General features: G+C 42.2%; 2 protein-coding genes across 3 annotated transcripts in view; both read right to left on the minus strand.

Moving 5' to 3' along the window:
• Nucleotides 1-2,758, minus strand: part of kdm3b (lysine (K)-specific demethylase 3B) — a 29,917-nt gene extending 27,159 nt beyond the window's left edge. For both annotated transcript variants that reach the window (XM_075481238.1, XM_075481237.1), the window contains exon 1: nt 2,257-2,758. In XM_075481238.1, coding sequence (XP_075337353.1) covers nt 2,257-2,466 — 210 coding nt within the window. In that variant the 5' untranslated portion in view covers nt 2,467-2,758. The remainder of the gene's footprint in view (nt 1-2,256) is intronic.
• Nucleotides 2,759-4,923: 2,165 nt separating this feature from the next.
• On the minus strand, nt 4,924-20,042 carry spon2a (spondin 2a, extracellular matrix protein). The gene is made up of 6 exons (XM_075480621.1): nt 19,858-20,042; nt 16,253-16,481; nt 14,287-14,507; nt 8,124-8,315; nt 7,620-7,791; nt 4,924-5,996 (listed from the first exon to the last, which is right to left on the minus strand). The coding sequence occupies exons 2-6, from the start codon at nt 16,479-16,481 to the stop codon at nt 5,806-5,808; spliced, it is 1,005 nt and encodes a 334-aa protein (XP_075336736.1). The 5' UTR covers nt 19,858-20,042; the 3' UTR covers nt 4,924-5,805.
• Between the last annotated feature and the right edge of the window lie 458 nt (nt 20,043-20,500).

A 20,500-nucleotide genomic window follows, 5' to 3' on the forward strand; every position in this document is an offset into this window, starting at 1 on the left:
ACTAAACTTCAAGCTCGGTTTGACAGCTATTTCACCGAGAAATACAGAGATGACACTTGGATACGCGACCCCTTCCGCATCGACATGGAAAGCATCACGTTGCCGAGCAACGAAGAGCATCAGCTGGTGGAGCTGTCATGTGACCAGACGATGAAAAAGAGATTTAGCGAGGTAACACTTTCCCACTTCTGGTGCAGCAATGTGATGACTGAGTATCCATCCCTCGCGACTCTTGCAGTCAAAACGCTCCTACCATTAAGCACAACCTATCTGTGTGAAAGTGGCTTTTCCACCTTGGTGCAGCTCAAGTCAAAGTAGAGAAACAAGCTGGACACTGAACATGATCTGATGGTAGCTCTGTCTACTGTCCTCCCAGACTTTGAAACTCTCATCAAGAATAAACAACATGCCCAGCTGTCTCACTGACTTCTCCCAGACAGGTTACAGGTGACAGGTTAGGTGAACAGATCTTGTTTTGTAGATCTTTAATTATTTTCGATATTTATTTTAATTACTGTTTGTCCATGCAGTTGCACTTTTGATTAATTTAGTCACTTGTTCAGTGAATTCAGTGAAAAGACCATGTTTGTTTTGTGGGTCTTTACTGCAATTTGATATTCACTTTTGTCCACATGCTGTTGCATGGTCCTCCTCAGGTTCTTCTGAATGTGCTTTGATTAAAAATATTTCAAATATTTAATTTTGTTCTTTATTTTGTGCAGTTGCTTATTTCATTCACTTCTGTATGCAAATGTGTATATTGATGTTAAAAACTTGAGTTTTCAAAGGCTTTAAAAAAAAAGAAAAGTGCTTGGTTTGAAGAACTATAAAAGTGGGTCGTGACTTAATGACCATGGGAAAATGTGGGTCCCAGAGTGAGACCAGTTGAGAACCCCTGTTTTAAGATAGATAGATAAATACTTTATTAATCCCAGTTTGTATTTGGGAATTATCTCTAGTACACCAACTACCTGATCTCCCGCTCTAAGATTACAAATAAAGCAGTCACAGCACTCACCTGTCGTGGCGTTGGGTGTGTTGAAACCAAACATTTGCGAGTAACGGCTCCGGAGACGAAGTTTTCATTGTTCTCGCTTTTCTTTTAGAGTCATTTTACCATCTATCACGCACCTACTGAAATCAACCCTTTCTGGGCCATTTCATTTTTATTAAACATATTAAATAGTGGTTGTTTTTTCTCCCCCACCCACCGATTTATTTCATTTTACAAAGTATACTGCAGGATATACTGCAAAGGCAAACGTTTTTTCTTATTACCATCTAGGCTATTTAAAACACAATTCTGTTTAAATGAAAACGTACCTCCAAAGAAGGAAATAATTCAGTCTGTCAAAAGATTCAAATGAGTCGTCCTACTTGTAAAAGAAAAATCAATTGAAACATTACAACAACTCAAGCAGTGGCATTACTAACACTTTATACAGTAGTAGGTCAATAAAGCACCAGCTTTCACTTTGTTTATATCATACTTGACAAGATATTAATTTATATCCCTCACTCCATATAGAAGATCACTTGTAATTTAATAGGAGCCCAGATTTACTATCTGTACACTTGGAGAGTAAAATCTTTGTGTTGACGTTTTAATAAGTAATGTTTGAACTGATCTGTCATGTAGGTCAGCCACCACCAGACTGTTTCCTTACCAATTTATGTTTCAGTAGAGCTGCTCTGCGGCTGTTGACTCTACAAATCTTCAAAAAGATATTTCTCACTCAGTCAACATTTTATTGGATCACCTAATCGAAACTACCTGGACCCTATAATAAAGTGGGTGCGATGCCCAGTTCGCCCCTACATGAACTTGTAAGGCCTTTAACTAAACCAGCGTTAGCTAACAGGGGGGAGCTGGCTATCTATTACCGTTATTCTTAACTTGTTAGCGATTAATTATAACATTGCTAACGCTTAGTTACCTCAGGTCAATGTCTACTTAACTGCGAGTCCTTATACTTTGCGGATATTGTTGCTCAAGCTAGATGTCAAAAAGCTAAAAAAGCGAACAAAGCAAAGGCCAGAAAATCCCCAGTCTCGAGTTTAGCTTCGCCCGTCTGCCTGCGACTTGTAGCAAGCCAAGATAAGCGCCAGCTAACGTTACATACCAACAAACAGCAACTCGTAAAAACTAGTTGGAAAGGGTTAAAAACATACTGGACATCGGTCGCAGGTTGCGTGTTTCCAAAGTGGTAAGTATTTAGCGGCGGGGTAATGAATCCCTTGCAGGTAAATACTGACCGTCAGCCCTGCAGCAGTGGTTGTTGTTGTCGCCTCCCCTCCTCCGCTAACCTCCGGAGCGGACAGGCCGATGACGCTCACCGCCCGCACCGTTCCCCGTAGCCAGTCCCGGGCCCACGCAGGCTTCTCCGGCTCGGAACCATTGGCGGACCTGCCGTCTTCGAGGAGCAAAAGCAGACGCTTCCCAATCAATTCGAGAGAGTCCCCCATGGTTTGCTCACAAGATAGCTGCCTCTAGTGAGCCACCATGAACAGTGTAACTTCTCCGCTCGGGATGAGAAGTGAAGAAAGCTAACGTTTTGAGGGCGAGTAGAAAACAGCTTTGTAGTTAACGCTGATGCACTGTAGACTTTGTTTCAGCCACCACACCCGGGGACACGCAGCGGCGGACCGAGTCACGCCAGAAACTCACCCAGTCAAAACGTTTTTGTCCTCAATGTGAACGCGACTATCCTACTCTGTCCGCCATTGAGCTCTGCAACAATCAAACGCACTCCTCCTAGTAAACTGGCAGCACTGCGGAGACAGAGAGAATGTAGGGAAACAGCGACCTCTAGTGACAGACACGTTGAAAACCCTTTCCCCGCAGTGCCAAGGAGAGGTGGACCACCACGCCGAAAACACGCACGGAAAAATCACCATGAAAAAATAATGCCGACTTTCAAATTACGTCGACCCTGATACAGATCTTTAGCCTCACCAGTTCCAAAACCAGAATAAACCAACATAATGAGACAGTTGTTTAAGAATGAACCCTAACCCTGATGCGGCTTCTCACACCTTTCACAAAACACAATATTACAAATCTTAGTAATATCGCGTTTGCTTAGTTTTTGTGTTTCCACAAGGGACTGATTTATTTTATTTTTTTCATTTGTACTGATTATTACTGTTTTCATCATTAGCAGAGGTTGCGGTGGTGTTTTTGTAGCATTGTTTTTGGTGATTGTTGCCACTAGAAGGTGCTACATTGCCACAAACCCTTCTCCTAAGTGCAGTGGGGGTTCTGCCAGCTCCAAACCCACAGAGAAAATAGCCTGGGGCAGGAAGAAAAAAACCACTGGGTTGTCAAGTATGAATGTAACGTATAAAATCTATAAGTGTGTGACATTGTGACTTTTATTGGCACATATAAGAAATTGTAACCTTTTCATACTGTGATATTCATGGTAGTTTATTTTGGCACTTAGACTGTGACTTCTTTTGTTAAGAATAGAGAAGTGCCAATACTGGTAAAATTGTTCTGTGGCATACATGCCATCCATATGAGACCGGACACGCAAATAGAAAGAGTTTTAAATGAGGATGCTGCTTCTGCACAAACACAATATCACAATCTGACAGGGAAAAAAAATACGAGGATACTGGAACACAGATATTTTCTATCTGAAAAAAAAAATCCATATTTATTCAGAAGTGATACAAGATAAGATATATCATCAAGTATGTACAAAATGTCATCATCAAAATATTAAAAGAGACAACGACATCATAACAACATTTGTCAATCCTTAAAAAGCTGTAGCTTGTCCGAGTGTAAAACACCCTCTTCCCTTTGGACTGGCTCTACACAAGTCAGCTATTAGTTGATTCTTTTAAGAGGAGATCTTTATAAATAGGGGCGTGAGGTTATTTCGAAAGAGCTTCACAAGCCAAACTAATGCCTCTGTGGTTGTAAAGCGATGCAGTACGATCAAGGCCCTTTGTGTGGAGATCTCTTTGTGAACATGTGTGCAAACATGTAAGAGTCTGAGATCCGTCAGGCCACGGCTGAAATGAAAGCATAAATGATCTTTGAGGGAACTCGTTCGTCACGTCTTCCTCTCAGTTTTTTCTTCTGTCTTCTCCATCGAAAACAACAAAAACAAGTTTTCCGAAACAAATATGAACGTTGTGTAAAATGTAAATACAGGTAGGAATGAAATATTTTGTAGACTAACCAAAATGCCAGGTTGATAAGAATAAGCGTCAAATGTTCAGAATTTCTGCTTCTTTTTAGAAAAACATTTGCTGATGATAGATCTTTGCACCCGGACACTTCCATATTGAGCCATGCTGTCGTAACAAGAGCAGAATGTTTTGTGTGACTGTCTTGCTGAAATAAACAAGGTCTTCCCTGCAAAACTATGTCATTTGGCTGGCCCGCCGTTATTATGTTGCTCCAAAACCTGTATTGATCATTATTATTGGTGCCCACACAGATGTTGAAGTTACTTAAGCCACGGGTGCCATTGCAGCCCCATATATCACAGATGCTGGCTCTTGAACTTTGCCTCGATGATAAAATGAATGGTCCCACATTTAGCCTGGAGGACACGGCGTGCGTGATTTCCAAGAAGAATTTCAAATTTGTCAGACCACAGGACAGCTTTCCCGATTTGCCTCAGTTCATTATCAGTGAGCTCAGACTCAGGGAAGGCGGCAGCATTTTCAGATCGTTGCAAAAGTTTTAGGTTACATTTCGCGGATGCAGCATTGAAATGTGCCCACTGACAATGGTTTTCAGAAGCGTTTCCCGAGCCCACGCTGCGATTTGCACCGCAGAATAGTCTGGTTTTAATGCAGTGCTGCCCGAAGGCCTGGAGATTAAAGCTGCTCAATGATGGTTTTCAGCCATATCCCTTGTGTGCAGATAATTTGTCTCAGATTCTCTGAATCTATCTTCTGATTCTTTTCTTCTGAAAGATTTAGCCTCTCTGCTATGCTTTTTTCTTACCCAGCATGTTCTTGACCTGCTACCAATTAACCTAACTAGTTACAGGGTGCTCCACAATATTTCCAGTATGTTGTTGCCCTTGTCTCAATTTTTTTTTTTGTTTTAACAAGTTGCAGACACCAAGGCGAAAATCCCATCTCTCAAAAAATGCACTATTTCTCAGTTGTAACGCGTGTCATCAGTTCTTGGTTTTGTATCCAATAAACACAGGGCTCAGATAATATACAAATCATTGCATTCTGTTTTTAGTTACATTTTACATAACGTCCAATCCGGCTGCCCGACAGTGTGGTGGTTAGGGTTGTTGCCTCAGAGCAAGAGGGTTCCTGGTTTAGATTAGATTAACGGTTGATTCTAAACTGTTTCAAGAAGTGAGTGTGAGCTTGCATGGCTGCATGCTTCTTGTTTGTCTCTGTGATGGACAGGACACGACCTGTTCGGGGTGTACCCTGCCTCTCTGAAATGGATGAACCAGGTATGGAAAATGAATGACCGAACAAGAGTCCAAATGAATGAATAGACTCTTCGACTGCATTGCCAAGTCTTTTTTGGTAATGCGGTTGTACAACATCTATAAAAATCCCTTTCTATTATAAAACATTTAAGCTGTTGTCTTTCACCTAAACACCTATTCAACAGTCTCTATTTTATACAACCATTAAAATACACCCAGAGGAGTATTTGCTTTGACCGCACATTGTTAACTTCCACAGTTTGGCTGCAGAGAAGAAGAAAACAATCCTCTGCACCATCAGTTAGACGCTCAAGATGCAGCAACATTTCCTCAGTCCAGCAGTGATAACATAAAAGTCCCAGCGTTGAGCTGCACCCTGTTACTGCCGTTTCTTCATGCAGATGTGTGGTACGCATTCGGCCTGTTCTTCTAATTCAGGGCAGGGGCTGCCTGCGTTGGCCGGCCGCAGGAGGATGTAGCGTGTGCGGTGGTGGACACCACCCCTGGAGCAGGGACCCAGACACAGACCCCAAGATGACCAGAGAGAGACTTCACAGTCCAGAGGTGTTGCTGCATTGAGTCGGGAGGGACAGATGAAAAATTATGAGGAAGCACAGCAGAAATAAGATCTTTTGGACTATAATCCTGTAGCATAAGCATGTGTCCACTGTAACATTAGATTTATTAAGCCTACTTGTGACGGTAGAACAATTAAAAACATGCCTTCCACTCTCTCTGTGTGCTGTGAGTTTTAGTGCCCCAGCCACCAAGAAGAGTGTAAATCAAGTTTTTTCCTATCAGCAAACGATAAATAACCATCTGGTACTTCTGGTACTTCTGGTACATCTGGTAGAGTCGTAAAATTAGGAACATGCAAACTCACATGAATAACAACGCAAGACATATTACACCATGTTATGGTTATTACCAAACACTAAGCCAAAATGTAAGTGTGTGAAAATAAAGTACACTCATTTTGCTTTCATAGGAATTAAGAGAGTAAGTAGCAGTCAGGAGCTGTTGATCAAATACTCTTGATTAATTGATCACCATCACTGTGAGCCCCTCTATAAAGAAGTTTGGTCAGTTTGCTGGTCTAGTGTATTCAGGTGTGTGGTAACACAATGTCAAGGAAGAAAGACAATCAGCAATGATCTTAGAGAAGCAAATGTTGCTGCCTATCAATCTGGGTAGGCCACTTCCAAACTATTTACAGTCCATCACTCTACACCGGGAAAGGTTATTCACAAGTGGAAAACATTCAAGACAGCTGTCAATCTTCCCACGAATGAATGTCCCAACATGATCCCCCCCCAAAGTCAGACAGGTTTCGATGCTCAAAGAAGCAAAAAAAAACAAGCTACACGAGCTACATCTCAGACGCCACAGGCCTCATGTTAGCATGTTAAATTAAACTAATGAAAGGTCATGACAGTACAATGGTGGCTTGTTTGGAAGGGCTGCAGGAGACAGCCTCTTCTCTCTAAAAAAGAACATGGAAACACGGCTTAGGTTTGTCAAATTGCATCTGAACTATCCACAGGACTTCTGGAACAATGTCCTTTAGACGGAGGAGGCAAAAGTGGAGATGTTTGGCCATAATACGCAGAAACATGTTTGGTCGAAGCCAAACACAGCATATAAGCACAAACACCTCATACCAATTGTCGGGCGGGATGGTGGAAGGGTGATGAGTTGGGCTTGTTTTGCAGCCACAGGACCTGGACACCTTTACAATCAATGAGTCGAAGAGTGAACTACTCCTTAAGCTGAAGCATTCTAGACTCAAATGTGAGGCCCTTTGTCCAATATAGCTGAAGCTTGGCTTAAACTGGGTTATGCAGTTGGACAAATATCCCAAGCACAGCAGCAAATCTACAACGGAACGGTCCAGTCAAAGTCCAGGCCCTAACTCTGTGAACCATGGATTGATGTTAATCTGAGCTTGTGTTTGCTTGGTTTTAAGACATGGTAAGAACCAGCTGATTTCCTTTATTGTATTCTTACATAAAGTCTTTTAATGTTTTTAGAGAGGATTTACTTTTTTTTTCTTCACTTGACTGTGAAAAAAGACATATGTGTGTTTAACTTCTCCTCATGCACCCTGATTATTTCTCACCATCTGTTTTCATTTTCAGCCAGACAAAATAAAATGCCTGCTTACCACTGAAGAAGAGAGCCCTGTTGTCTTACCTGAGAAGCGCTGGGGGCTGATAGAGTTTGGCAGAATGTGATTAGACATCAGGGTTTGTCGGTCGGATGATCTGTGCTGTCGAGTGATCTTTATGCTGGCAATAGGTGGAAGCTCCTTTAGGCGTGGGTAGTAGAAGGAATTGGCTGGGTGGTTCGGCATCTGAGAAGTGATCTGAACACAGTTCATCAGAAGAGCCAGCACATTCTCAGTAGGACTTCAAATACACAATAACCCACTCTAAAACACATGCTAGGAAAAGACGGATGCTTTATTATGTAAGGGAGGCCCTCCTTACTCAAATCACTTCAGGTCAGACATGAGGGCTGCCAGGCAATCATTTAAGTGGAGACAGCTAAGAATGATGTCCCATTTCCATGTAGCTTAACCATTCTAAAAAAAAAAAAACTAAGGCAATCCACTTCATCTTCTATTGCCATGAAAATAATGCACTAATGACAACGTGAAGGACATAAACAGATGATGGCTTCTCATACAGCTCATACCTTTGTGATGTTTTCTGGGGGGCTGGTGGGGAAGTTGGGAGAGGAGAAGGTGAATCCACTGTCCGTCCCTGCATCATAAGGCTGGAGGTCAAGGGTCACCTCCTGTTTCCACTGGTTCCCCTCACACAGATTCAGACTATCCACACCCACAAACCAGTCGGGGCTTGGGATCATCTTCACCATCAGGGACAACTGGGGATTCAGAGAGGGACGATACAGTGGCTTCAGACTTTAGAGACCAATGAGGAAAGTTGGTCTAAAAAACAAACTACTCAATAAGGTCAGTGGTTCATTAACTGGTCGTGTCAAAGCTTCACAGATAGAGAAATGGTCAGTAATAGTTACAGGATAATGGTCTTTGCAGTTGTGATACTAGTATGCTCCTAGAAGTCCACTTTAGTCGGGACATTTTGTCCTTTTTCATCTCAACATTTACGTCTTTTAACACCTCCACTGACTTTTCTTCTTGTACCACCACAAGGAAAGACCGTCTTGATACTTACCACATGAACTGCCACATGTCCCTCTCACGATCAATTGTAATGATTTATTCTTTCAAATTTTGCATGAACAGCAATACCATCATTTCATTTTTCCAGAACTTTGGTTTATAACTGTGATATTTTTCACAGGGGTTGCCAGGTTGAGGACATTACTCTCATTGGGGTGGCCAGGAACATGTCTCATGATTGAGCACAGTAATGCTCAAAGCTTTTGTCTGTGAAGTTATTTCATTTGGTCATTTATTTACATTTGCAGGCATGACTGCCATGTAGAAATATACTCTGTTTATCTGACTCTCATTATAACTCATTATATCACATATGATCTGGGGCAGTTTCTAATGTTAAGCTGTCTGAATTTCTGATTAGATTAATGAGAATTTTACATTTCAAGCGCAAAAGATAATTGAAGCTACATCAAATTGAGAGGGTCACAGGACTTTATCACTACTGAGCTCTATATGTCTAGGGATTCATACTAATGTACTATATGAATGTAAACATTTATTTAATGAGCATATTTAATGGTTTCTGTACCTGTTATTGATTAGAATCATAAAATAGGACATAGTAGATTCAACCCCAGCTCCATGAATATATGAGCGGCACCTCTGAAGGACTCTATGATTGTCAGGGGATGGTCAGGGTTACATGTATGGTAGCCATGACCCCACCTTCGTTCTGCCCCATTTACAGACAAAACAAATGGAATTCCCATTCACAGGAGCATCCCATTGTGTTGAGTAAGTATTATGAAAATGTTGAATTGCATTAAATAAAAAAACAGCTAACATGTCAACCTTCCACAAAACACAACAGTTTACAAAAGATAAAAGAAAAACTATTTAAAAAAGGACTCAAATATGCTGAATATTGGAAACTTAACACCAAAAGCACGCAACAGAACACATGAGCACAGAAACATGTCAAAAACAAACATAGAAATGTTGTTTTCTGTTTTGTTTTTGGCGCTCATCTCACAGTGTTAGTGTGTTTCACTTCGAAATCTGGTGACAACAATAGGCACAATGATACCTTTAGCTGCAAAAATAGATAAACAGATAAATGGATTAGATAAAAGCTTCAAAGAAAATGATGTTACATGAATCATTTACTTCCAATCTGACTTGTAAAAAAGACTCAGGTTTCAATCAGTCTTGTGTGATTACTCTGTGGCTCGAACATAAGAAAAGCCCAATGATCTGCTCAGTCGAAAAGAAAAAATGATAAATCCATGAAAAGAAAAAAAGATATAAGACCCTTAGCGACTGTTACGCTTTGTTCGTGATCAAGAGTGGAGTCTGTTTCAATAGGGGTAAACAAGGCACGTGAAAGGGATGAGGGTCAAATATTAAAGTTGAAATAAAAGTATAAAAACAACTACCAGAGAGATTAAAAATGTATTCATCAGTTGAGTTGATTTTAATAAGGCAGGTGCGCAGAGGAAAAGCATGACCTGGTAAATGACCGAGGTGCATAAGTCTTGTGAATGAGTGGAAAATCATTTGCCTGGTGAGGAAAAACCCATTTATGACTTTACAGCAAGTCAAGAATGTACCCCGGGATGTAATGACTCAAAAAAAAAGAAGCAGCTCACGACCCTAAAAGCATACCAGCCTTCTATGGCTTGGGCTGATGACATCAACAGGAAAAATGCATAAATATACGAGAGAATTCTGTGGGTTCAGATTCAGCCAGATAAACCTTCATTTGACAAATCACCGTGGAGGACTATGACCCAAGGTTACTCATTTGCGTATATATCAAATGACTTCTTAACCCCTTAACTTTGGGGCTTGCATGTGAAAACTATCGTCAACACATTTATTTCTACATCAATATGCACCCATTCAAAGTAAAGCCAATAGTTAGCACTATAATGTAAGTGCTGAAGTGCTACTGTTTGAATAATCTTGGTGTGAGCTGAATGTAGAATAAATTAAATTACAGGAATCGCGCTGAAGGCAGCCAGGGCAATAAATGCAATAAGTCTGACATCACACACACACACACACACACATAGTCTCTGTAAGGATTCTACTGCAGTAAATGTAGGATCCTGCATGTGTGTATGCACCCACTCCATCTCCTGTGCAGTGTTACACTGTGTCTCCTGTGTGATGTATGTTTCCTGAGAGCCGGTGACCTCATACAGGAAATGGCCTGGGGGTCAGCACAGTGTAGTGGCAGATGACCAGAAAAAGGCACATTCTAAAACTATTTTAGACCTCAACTGAACTCCTACGTCTGAGGGTGGAATAAGTGGGTTTTGAACGGATCCGAAAGGGAGGCCATGAGCTAAACAGAGTGCTGGAACAGAAATCAAACCAGATCACTGGGCAAAAACGAGCATCCGGGGGGGAGGCAGGCTGTGTCAGGGTGACACAAGGGGTCTGTTTTTTGGCTGTGACGCATGGCAAAGAGAAGGGAGACCAAATCAGGAAAGTTATGTTGCTTCTCAAAATCCTCCACTTCCTCTCTTTCTGTTCTTTTAAAAGCTGAAACAATGGTTTTCCAAGAAGCCATCCTGCTATATCCATTGGGCCACTCAGCAAGGATGTCCTCCCTGGAGTACTCCTTATTACTGGCTGGATGGTGGTTTGAAATATACAGTGCAGAAAGTAGCTCTGGTGCAGACGGTTACTCAAAGCTCCCATGATCCCTCTCACTTTTTCTCCATCACAGCAAATCTTCCACAGAGCCTCAGAAAGAACCGGTAGAAACTGTGCAATAAAGCCCAGCAGTACAGTCACCTTCACACTCAGCTTTTGCTCATTTCTCTCTCTTGCTTGTGCAGTTTAAAACGGCACATATTTGGTGTCATCCATCTGCTATGAATTACACATTTAACAATGATAGCAGAGGGCTCATGAATATGGAGATAGGAATAATATGTGTTTGGGATTCTTAGAAATTTCATTTGAATGATTTAGTTGTGTGCAAGAGAAAAAAGATGGTAAATACAAAAGTGAGTGGAGTGGGGGGGGGGGAGCAGACAGACGAGAGGCACAGTCACAGATTAAGATGTCAATAGATTCACATCTGTCAGTCAAGCTAAATGCAAACACACAATAGTCATATTTCTTTCGATTCTGCCAACCGATTTAAAAACAGACCTGTTTTAAAAAGCAACAGACGTCATGTACCTGGATGATGAGCTGCTGTTCATGACTAGCACTTACCAAAGATGCCGTCTGACAGGGTTGTTTATGATTTCTCAGGGCTTGTGGGTTCAAACAGCGGAACCACCAATAAACCAATGTAGGTCACCAGACTTTCAGTCAGACAAACACCTATTTCTAAGAGCTACGGTAAATATCCACCTTCCCTTTCTCCATTTTGCCTCTCATTCATTGGCTGCATATGCTGGACACATAAAGGGGATGCTATAACTCTTTGAATAGTATGACATATTTTTCCACATACCTCAAATCATTTGCCTTTGTTTAAGCCCTGACCCAAATTTAGCCCAAGCCTAAAAAGAGAGTCTAACCATGACCTTTGCTCCCACTCAGCATTCAGCGGCAGTGTTATTCTGTGGTCCGAGCAGCAGGGAAAGCCACAGCCTAAAAATAGAGGCTAATACGTGGCCTCTGCGCTTCAGATGGGTTGGTTTTGATGCAAAACTTCCCATTTTTTTGTATGTACTTGGCACCAAAACTAACTTGACTTGATTAAAGTTAAGTAGAATAGGGTAAGACTGCTGAATCCCTAAATTAATTTAGGCAAAACATTAAGATGCTTTGCATCAAACAAAGAATGTGGATTGTGTCCGTCAGGAGTCAGGAGAAGACTGATGACAGCAACTCTGTCAGTATACAAATGAGCTGAATATATCCATCCATCTATTTTCAATACCCGCTTAATCCGTTGATGAATACATATATATTTGCTGAGAAATAAAACAAGATAATTGATCCTTATGCTAAATGTATATCTGTATATCACTGTATATCCCTTCTGTTTAACACCATGAATAATGTGTAAAACAGTGACCTGCTATTTTATGATTGTGCTTGGAAAGTTTGTGTTAGTAGTGTTAGAAGAGATGAGAAAAAAATTATCACACTGAGAATGAGAATTAACTCTCATTTTAACTCAAAAGAAAAAACTGTAAACCAACACAAGTGCCTTATCCCACTGGTGAAACATGGTGGTGGCAGTATTAGGATTTGGGCCTGTTTTACTGCATGTGGGCCAACACGAGTTGTCATCATTGATGGAACAATTCATTCTGAAATATAACAGCAAACTCTTAATCAAATTGAGAGTACATCTTGGCTTGGTTTGAAGTGAGTTTTGAGATCAGCAGTGAGCAGTGCCACTGAGCACAGAACCAAACAATACTATTTTTGGGGGAGATTCTCTTGCTGCTAAAAAGTTTAACCTGAAAATATCAAAGTGTGTGCAAAGAAAACAAACGTGAGAGAGGCTTTTGATTATCAAATGTCCATCAGCTGTGAGTCCTGAATGCAGGACTGATAACGTTAAGTTCAGCTTTCTCTCTGACTCGGGCATAAAATTTACAAAAGTCTTGAACTGCTACAAATTGAGAAAAAAATGCAACTGCCAGTAACACAATTGTGCAACTGTGAGTACCGCAAAGCTTTCTCACATGCATCTGTGTAACATTTGTGTTTTTAGTCTAAAAAATGCAAACATACTATTGAGTTATGGACAGTCAATTCTGGTTTCCTGTGAAAATCCTGCTCTCATCTTGTATAGAAGTCTATGGGACATTTGGTGTTTTCATGTGATTTGGAGACTTCTGGCATAAAAATTGTAAGTCTGTTGGCCACGTGAGTTACATTGCGAGGGATAGCAATAATTTTTCAACTTTGTAATAAAAACTTATGCTCGTCAAGTTAAAATAGTGGGCCAGGTTAAAGGGAATTTTTTTGTCCTTTCCCACTCTGTTGAAAGTCGGTCTTCCCCTAAACATTCTGTGCAGTCATTATGAATGAAGACATTTTATTCATTTATATGTATTTATTGATTTATATATGTGATAAATTGTCGATTATTCCGGAAGTATTAGAACCTAAGTCTAAGAAAAGTCATAACAATGTTTTTTCGAATAAAAAAAACCCGGTGCAGGACAGTTAGTATGTCAAAGTTTGCCACAGTGAGATTTCACTTTACAGTAATCTAACCAAGCGTCATAACTGATCTGACCTCAATCTAATAGAAGTATTGTGGAAGGACTTGAAGTGACTGGGTCATGTGAGGAAGCCCACCGAAGTCCCAGAAATTAAAGTGTTCTGTTTAAAGCAATGTGCTAAAAGACAGGCCTGCTCTTTCCTCCTGTTCCCAGTGCGCATGCTAGGCTAAGCTAACTGGCTGCCAGCTTGATATTAACCGTACAAACATGGGCCCCTCTCTCCTGAGCTCACAGAGTTCAGTGGGATAAGCAGCAGACACTGAGCAGACCGCGCAGGATGGATGTGGGCGTTTGTGGCTGCTGGGCTGAAGCACTTAGGCTAAACATAGTCTGACTGGATATAGTGGAAAGAAGTGGTGAGGTATTTGGTTGGAGTGGATGGACGATGTTATGGGGAGGCCCGGGTCAAACAGATGGTTTGTTTGACTTTCTGTGTCTGATCATGTGTGTGCTTCTTCTTGAATGAGTGTGGCTGTTTTGTTGTTTTTATTGTGCCTACCAGTGAACTCCGGGGCTGCATGAGCATCTCTGTGGAGCTGTGGCCGATGCCATTGGGGATGCCAGCCGTTCGGTGCATGGCGCCGACTGTGCGCTTCTTCCTGGCCTCCTTGGCGGCCCTCATCAGCTCCACCGTGACCCCGACTTCAGCAAAGCTCTGCACCCCCGGACTTGATGCAGCGCCCTCCTCCCATAGCCTAAAATGGCGATTATGGCTGACCGCTAAAGAGAAAAAAGAAAATTGAAGAAAGAAGAGAAGACAGGAGTTAGATGCTTATTCACTGGAATGCATGTCAATGTCAATGAAGCACCGAGGAGCCTCAGCCAGACGGTGAGATCATTTCCATCATGGAGCCAGCATATATTTCTATGGCGGCCTCCTACTTCCTGCACTTAAACTGATAATTCTGAAGGATTTGCCCATATGCATGTATATTTGCAAGGTTATATTCTCCATCTATCACTGCTGACACCACAACACAGGCTGTAGCTGCCAGGAGTCAGGTCAGGAACTTGCAGTTGACCTCCAGATGGTGGACAACAAATCATTTTTTCTATATTATAAAAACCCTCATTGATACGTTTTCGTACAATCTGGGCCAACTGAGTCATTCACTTCACATTCTTCTCTGTAGATCTGGCTATCTTTGTGATCTTTTGAAAATCAAGACAGACCACAGATTCTGGAGCTCCATGTCAAAACCCACAGAGCCACTGGCCTGGGCCAGTGGTTTTAAGGGCAGAGTAAGGTTAGCCAGAAACACGCTGACAAATGCTCTGATGGTTCTGCCTTACCTCACTTTTCAGAGCAGCTCACAGACACACACACACACACACACAACTATGCATTTAAGCTTAAATAGTCCTGACACATGCATGATCACACAGTTATCCACACACACAAAAGCTGCCCAGCACACTTCACACACTATCTTGTTTCTCCACAAACTGTTATTACTTGTGCACTTAATTACATTTCCATCCTAACAAATTTCCCACTAACTTCCAAACCTTGAAACCAGATAACGCATCATGTTTAAGCCCCACCAAGACTTCAAAGCCCACCTCTTCTTTAATTGCTTGTGTATTTCTTGGCCATTCTTTCAGTGTACTCGGCCCCATTCCCCAGTGACATTCACAATAAAGCCCAAAGTCCCATGAAAGGCCCCCAAACTCTTTGACAGGTTTGCTTAGGAAACTCCTTCTCCAAACTCCTTTCTGTCCCCAACAGCACACTCTTAGCCCACAAAGGCCTTTGCGTTTTTTCTTGTCTGGTGACAAAAACCATCCCTGTGGAAATAATTATGGGTGTGTCAGGGCTGCCGTTGTCTGTCTCTGTGGAATAAGTGTGGCATCCTTCTCTTGCAGAGTACTTGGAGACCAGACAAAGTTCAGGCCGCCATAGCCCCAACATTCACACATCAATGTACACACACGTCTAAACCACTGTCAGCTACCATGAGAAAGAAGGAGAGTCTGAAGGAGGCGGGGGAGAAGACATGGTTTTTCACCTCCTCCTGGCTCTGAGGCAAGTGGTCTGACCCTACCCCACCCCAGCTATCATCACCCACCTTCACCACCCCTGAAACCATCACCCCTGTCTTTACCGCCAACACTGTGGTAAACCAGCGGAAATGGGGGAAGGAGCGTAGGACTGACTCAAAGAAATGGAGAAATATTAAAGGCTGTGACTGGACAGACGTTAGAGAAACAAAGAGAAGCACCATCTGGTAGCATTTAGACATTTCTGTTCTCCTATGCTTTTTTTTTTCTTTACCTCCTCCACCTCTTTGTGTATGTGCATATATGTTGACAGTGATGCTTTGACCCTCTGACACGTGACGAAACACAAAAAAATAAACAAATGTCTTCAGGTGAAGCGGAGTTTAAGCTTCTGTCCCTATTCGCCCTTTCCGGATCCTTTTAAAGTTCCAGATTTTCTCTTGGTCCATAGCAGTCCTTCTCACCTATGAGTTTTGACCACTGTGCGGGGGGGCGGAACAGCGGATACTGCTTTGGGAAGGCCTGCGGGCTCCAGTAACCGGTAAAGACCAGGATGTAGGAAGCAGGACTCCTGGCTGTGCAGTCTGTCCCGTTGAAAGGTCGCAACGGCCCAGCAAAGGCAAGACAAAGCTTCACAAGCACGACGAGTAGCTGCCGCAGCCAACCAGAGGTCAGGTGCTCTGATGACATCATCTGAAATGAACGGAGAAATAAAGAAGTGTGTTATTCCTCACTCATGGTAGAGATGGATCATGGTTTGCACATGATTAGGTTTTCCTGCTGATAGTGATCACTATAATCCAGCTCCCGCCACTGAGTTTCCATGCCTTAAAACTTGTGGCACATTTTGAAACCAATAGCTGTCTAAAGAGTACTTTGGCATGTAATCTATGCACATAGGCAAACAAACGAAAGGATCCTAACATGAACATTTAGGAAACCAAACCCAGACAATCCTGGAAAATCAGATGAAAGGGGAAATTCCAGATCCCTGCCCTCATATCATGACACATTTTATCTAAGAACAAAACTTATTGAACCCGCTGACCCTCAACTAAAGAAATCCTCCTACGTCTTTGGGCTGGACCGAGTGTGTGTTGACCCAGAGCCAGTCTCTGGCTACAGGGCAAAACAGTTAATATTCACTGGGAATGTCTGTTCCAGGAGCCGCCCTGAAATAAAACAAAGCGGCTGACATCTCTGAGGATGGATGTAAATTCTGTCTGCTCTACTGATCTCACCGACTGACCATCCTCTGAACAGCAGCTGCTGAGTCACACACCATTAAAAGGGCACGTGCAAGATTTATCAACATAAACCTGAGCTTCATATGCAACAAATTGTGGGTTTATGGTGAGAAACAGAGAGTATTTCCATTTCTTTGTGTCAACCAGTGGTTCTTCCACACACATTATTCCATCCTATCGTCCTCTCCACTGTCTCTCTCAACACTTTTTTATCACATCTCTCCGGCCATCCAACCCTTTCTGTCTGATTCAGAGCGTGTCAGAATTGAGATGACATGACAACCACCCTGCAGTGCGTACACAAAACCTTCATGTTAAATCCCTCCAAGGTTGGGTTTTCATTGCCACATTGATTTTACTTGGCTTGCTTTTCCTTTATCTTTTTTTTTTTTTGCGAGCATTTGGGGGGGAAAAAAAATGCAAAAATAAAAAAGTGATGTCATGTTGCTCCCGTTTTTATTGGCTGGTGTTTTAACTCTTATGCAACAGTTCAAACCTGATGACAGATTTTTTTTTCTCTTTTTTTTTTTTGCAGTTACAGTAAGAGAGAGTGCCGTTTCCATGGGTTTCCATACTATAACTAAAACTCCAAGCAGCTGCAGAATGCAGACAGTTAAATTCGGGCACGTCAACCGCCACACAAATACGTAAATGTGCACATAAACACACACACACACACACACACTCACCATCTCTACACACATAACACCCATGTCCTGCTGCATATTGTCCCTGAAGTCTATTTCCAGAGGTCAGATAGAATTACTCTGCCAATATAGCTGCAAAACTCCAACTCTGACACTTTTCTGACCGCAGCCTTATGCGTCGCTGAATGTTTTATCAATTCCCTGTCTCCATTAAATGCATATTAACCACTGCACAGTTTAACAGCCACCCATAAAAATACCTTGAGTATGCAGACACAGAGAGCCCAGCTTTGATCTGGCTGCTCAGTCACCTGATCGCAAACTTTGCAACCCTGCAGGAGGCAGACGGGGAGCCAGCTTTAGCTGCTTAAGTGTCCAACTTTTTCTAAAAAACTAACTCTATCTTTGCTGTGTCCCACAGCACTTGTAATAATGGAAATATTCACAGGTTGAATCTGAGCCTTTAGCAGCAGTAGGTGAACTTAACTGCTGCTGTCCTCTCTGATCTCTCCAGCTATGTTTAGTACAGATAAGGGGGTGAGTTCTCGGACATGTTCTCGCAAAGATTTACCTGTCTTCTGTTTCTTTCACCCACTCACCCATAAAACTGGCCGGAAAGTGTGAGGGGGGTTTGTTAGGTTGTTAGAGACAGACGTTTGATCGCTTTCTCTCTTCTAAACTTACACTTTGGTTTAGTAAACCCTTTGACCATCCCTTTGAACTTGTTACACCATTGTAACTCACGCTAAAGAGAGCTTTCTTGAATCTGCACACAGAGATTTATCTATAAGCGCACAGTCCCAGACGTGCATTTCTAATAACAGCCCACTGGGTGAATTTTTTTTTTTTTTAGATACAAGCAGAGGTACACACTTATTTTCCATCACCACAAAGTTTACAGACATATGGACCCGCACCACAGACCTGGTGTCATCATTTTACACAGAGAGACACACACACAGCAGATTTTCTGTTTAATAAAACAGGGGGAAGTGGAGCAGAGCCAACATGGCGGCTGCCGCCCTTTGGGCACCTTTCTTTGTGCTATTAGAACAGCCGCATGCAGAGATAATGCAAACATTCACCACAGCTATTATACACAGGCATCCAGGCATACATACACAAGCTTAGATTTGTGCACACAAATGGAGGTATGATTATTTTTAACGAGGACATGGCGGAAAGGTAATTTGCAGGTTTTGTTTTTTGTTTTTTTTCCCCCAAAAAATCTTTTATTGGGCAATAGAGGATTCAGGAGCTCATGCTGGGGAAAAAGATGCATCCATCTGTCTTGAGTTACCCTTTTCCTGCACGCCTGTTGAGTGCACGCATGACTGTTGCTGACATTTCATTCATTCATGCATTTACACAGACAGACGCTCGGCCAGGTGTGCATCACAACAGGTGGTCAGAAACTGGATCGCGACAGTGTAAGCAGCGGTTCAGACACAGACAGTGGTGAGGAGGGTGTGCTTAAGTTATGCTGTCAACAGAGTCACCAGTGAGGACTGACAGTGCATGCAGACACCCTGACAGTGTACCTGAACTGCAGTGATATCAGTGAAACAACTGGTGGCTCAAATATGCACAGGAATGCACAAATGTGATGGGAATTTGTGTGAATTTAGTGGTAGATGATGTTTTATTTTGATAGAGAATTAACATGACATAAAGACACTGATGGAAAATACATTTATCGATCTTACTTACTAGTGCTTGTGTTATATTGTTTTTTAATTTCTCTTAACTCGTACTTTTATCGCAGGGAAGATGGTGCAGAATATTGAGAGGCCTATTTTCACTTTGTTTTTTCGAGGTAATGCACAAGTCACACAGAATTTCCTGTGCACCAAAAGTTAACTTTCTGCAAAGTTATCAACTTTTATCTTTGACACCTTTTGTTTATTTTGCAGGAAGTTATAACAAAGCACCTCTGTCACTACATAATGTGATTAAATAGGCAGGATTTTGTAAAAGGGTCATTCTAGGTGGCTGTTTTGCCGCTTTGGCATGATCTAAACTCTTGCATTTGCATTGCATGCTTTGCTGTAAACTGCCACATCATGTCAAAGTAAAGAGAAAAGCTGACTGGGTCTCATCTGACTGAAGAAGCGCAGCCAAATCAGACTTTGTGTGCAGAGAATGAATGAAGAGCTTTCGGCGTAAATCCCTTACCTGTGTTGGATCAGTCAGCCAGTGGCAGAGAGAAGCAGCAGCAGCAGAATCACAGGCTGGATGACGATCCACTCACTCTTCTCCTCTCTACTGTAACTGGCGTAGCCTTATCAGCCTTTATCCGCTATTGCCTGCCTTTATCTCTTTCCAAATTTCTCTCCTCCTCCCCTCTCTCTCTCTCATTGTATCTCCTCATGTTACCCTCCTCTTCCTCTCTTTCTCCAGCTCTCTCCTCCCCCTCCTCCTCCGTTGTCCCCCTTCCTCTCCTTGTATGGAAAGGCAGTTAACGGCCCTCGCTCCTCTCCCTTCTCTCCCTCTGTATCTTTCTCTCTCTTTCAGCAGCCTCATTGCTGACGAGGTAATCAACACCACATTGGCCCCTCTTAACAAATCCCACTCAGCATTGTGTATTGTCTTGTTTCTGTTTTTGAGTGCATGCTGTCAGACTTTAAAGGTGCAGCACTGCTGAAAAATGGAAGCTGAATGGAAGAGAAATTAGAGGTTGCGCTTTATATATGACCACGCAACCTGCTTGGCAGGCGAGAGGAGTCTGGACAGAAGCGCTGGCTTTTATTTCCGTCGCTAATTTACTTTTGATTGGACATTGTAGAGAATCAAAGGGGGTTTTAAATAGTTGCCGTCT

Source organism: Odontesthes bonariensis, chromosome 13 (genome assembly GCF_027942865.1).
Source record: "Odontesthes bonariensis isolate fOdoBon6 chromosome 13, fOdoBon6.hap1, whole genome shotgun sequence".
Classification (NCBI taxonomy): Eukaryota; Metazoa; Chordata; class Actinopteri; order Atheriniformes; family Atherinopsidae; genus Odontesthes; species Odontesthes bonariensis.

Excerpts from the sequence above, each read along its gene's own strand:
- spon2a (XM_075480621.1), bottom strand. The coding sequence starts at position 16,481 with ATGATGTCATCAGAGCACCTGACCTCTGGTTGGCTGCGGCAGCTACTC. Across the intron at positions 14,508-16,252 it reads ACAGTGGTCAAAACTCATAG|CGGTCAGCCATAATCGCCAT; the intron begins GTGAGAAGGACT and ends TTTTCTCTTTAG. Across the intron at positions 7,792-8,123 it reads CCCCAGAAAACATCACAAAG|ATCACTTCTCAGATGCCGAA; the intron begins GTATGAGCTGTA and ends AACTGTGTTCAG.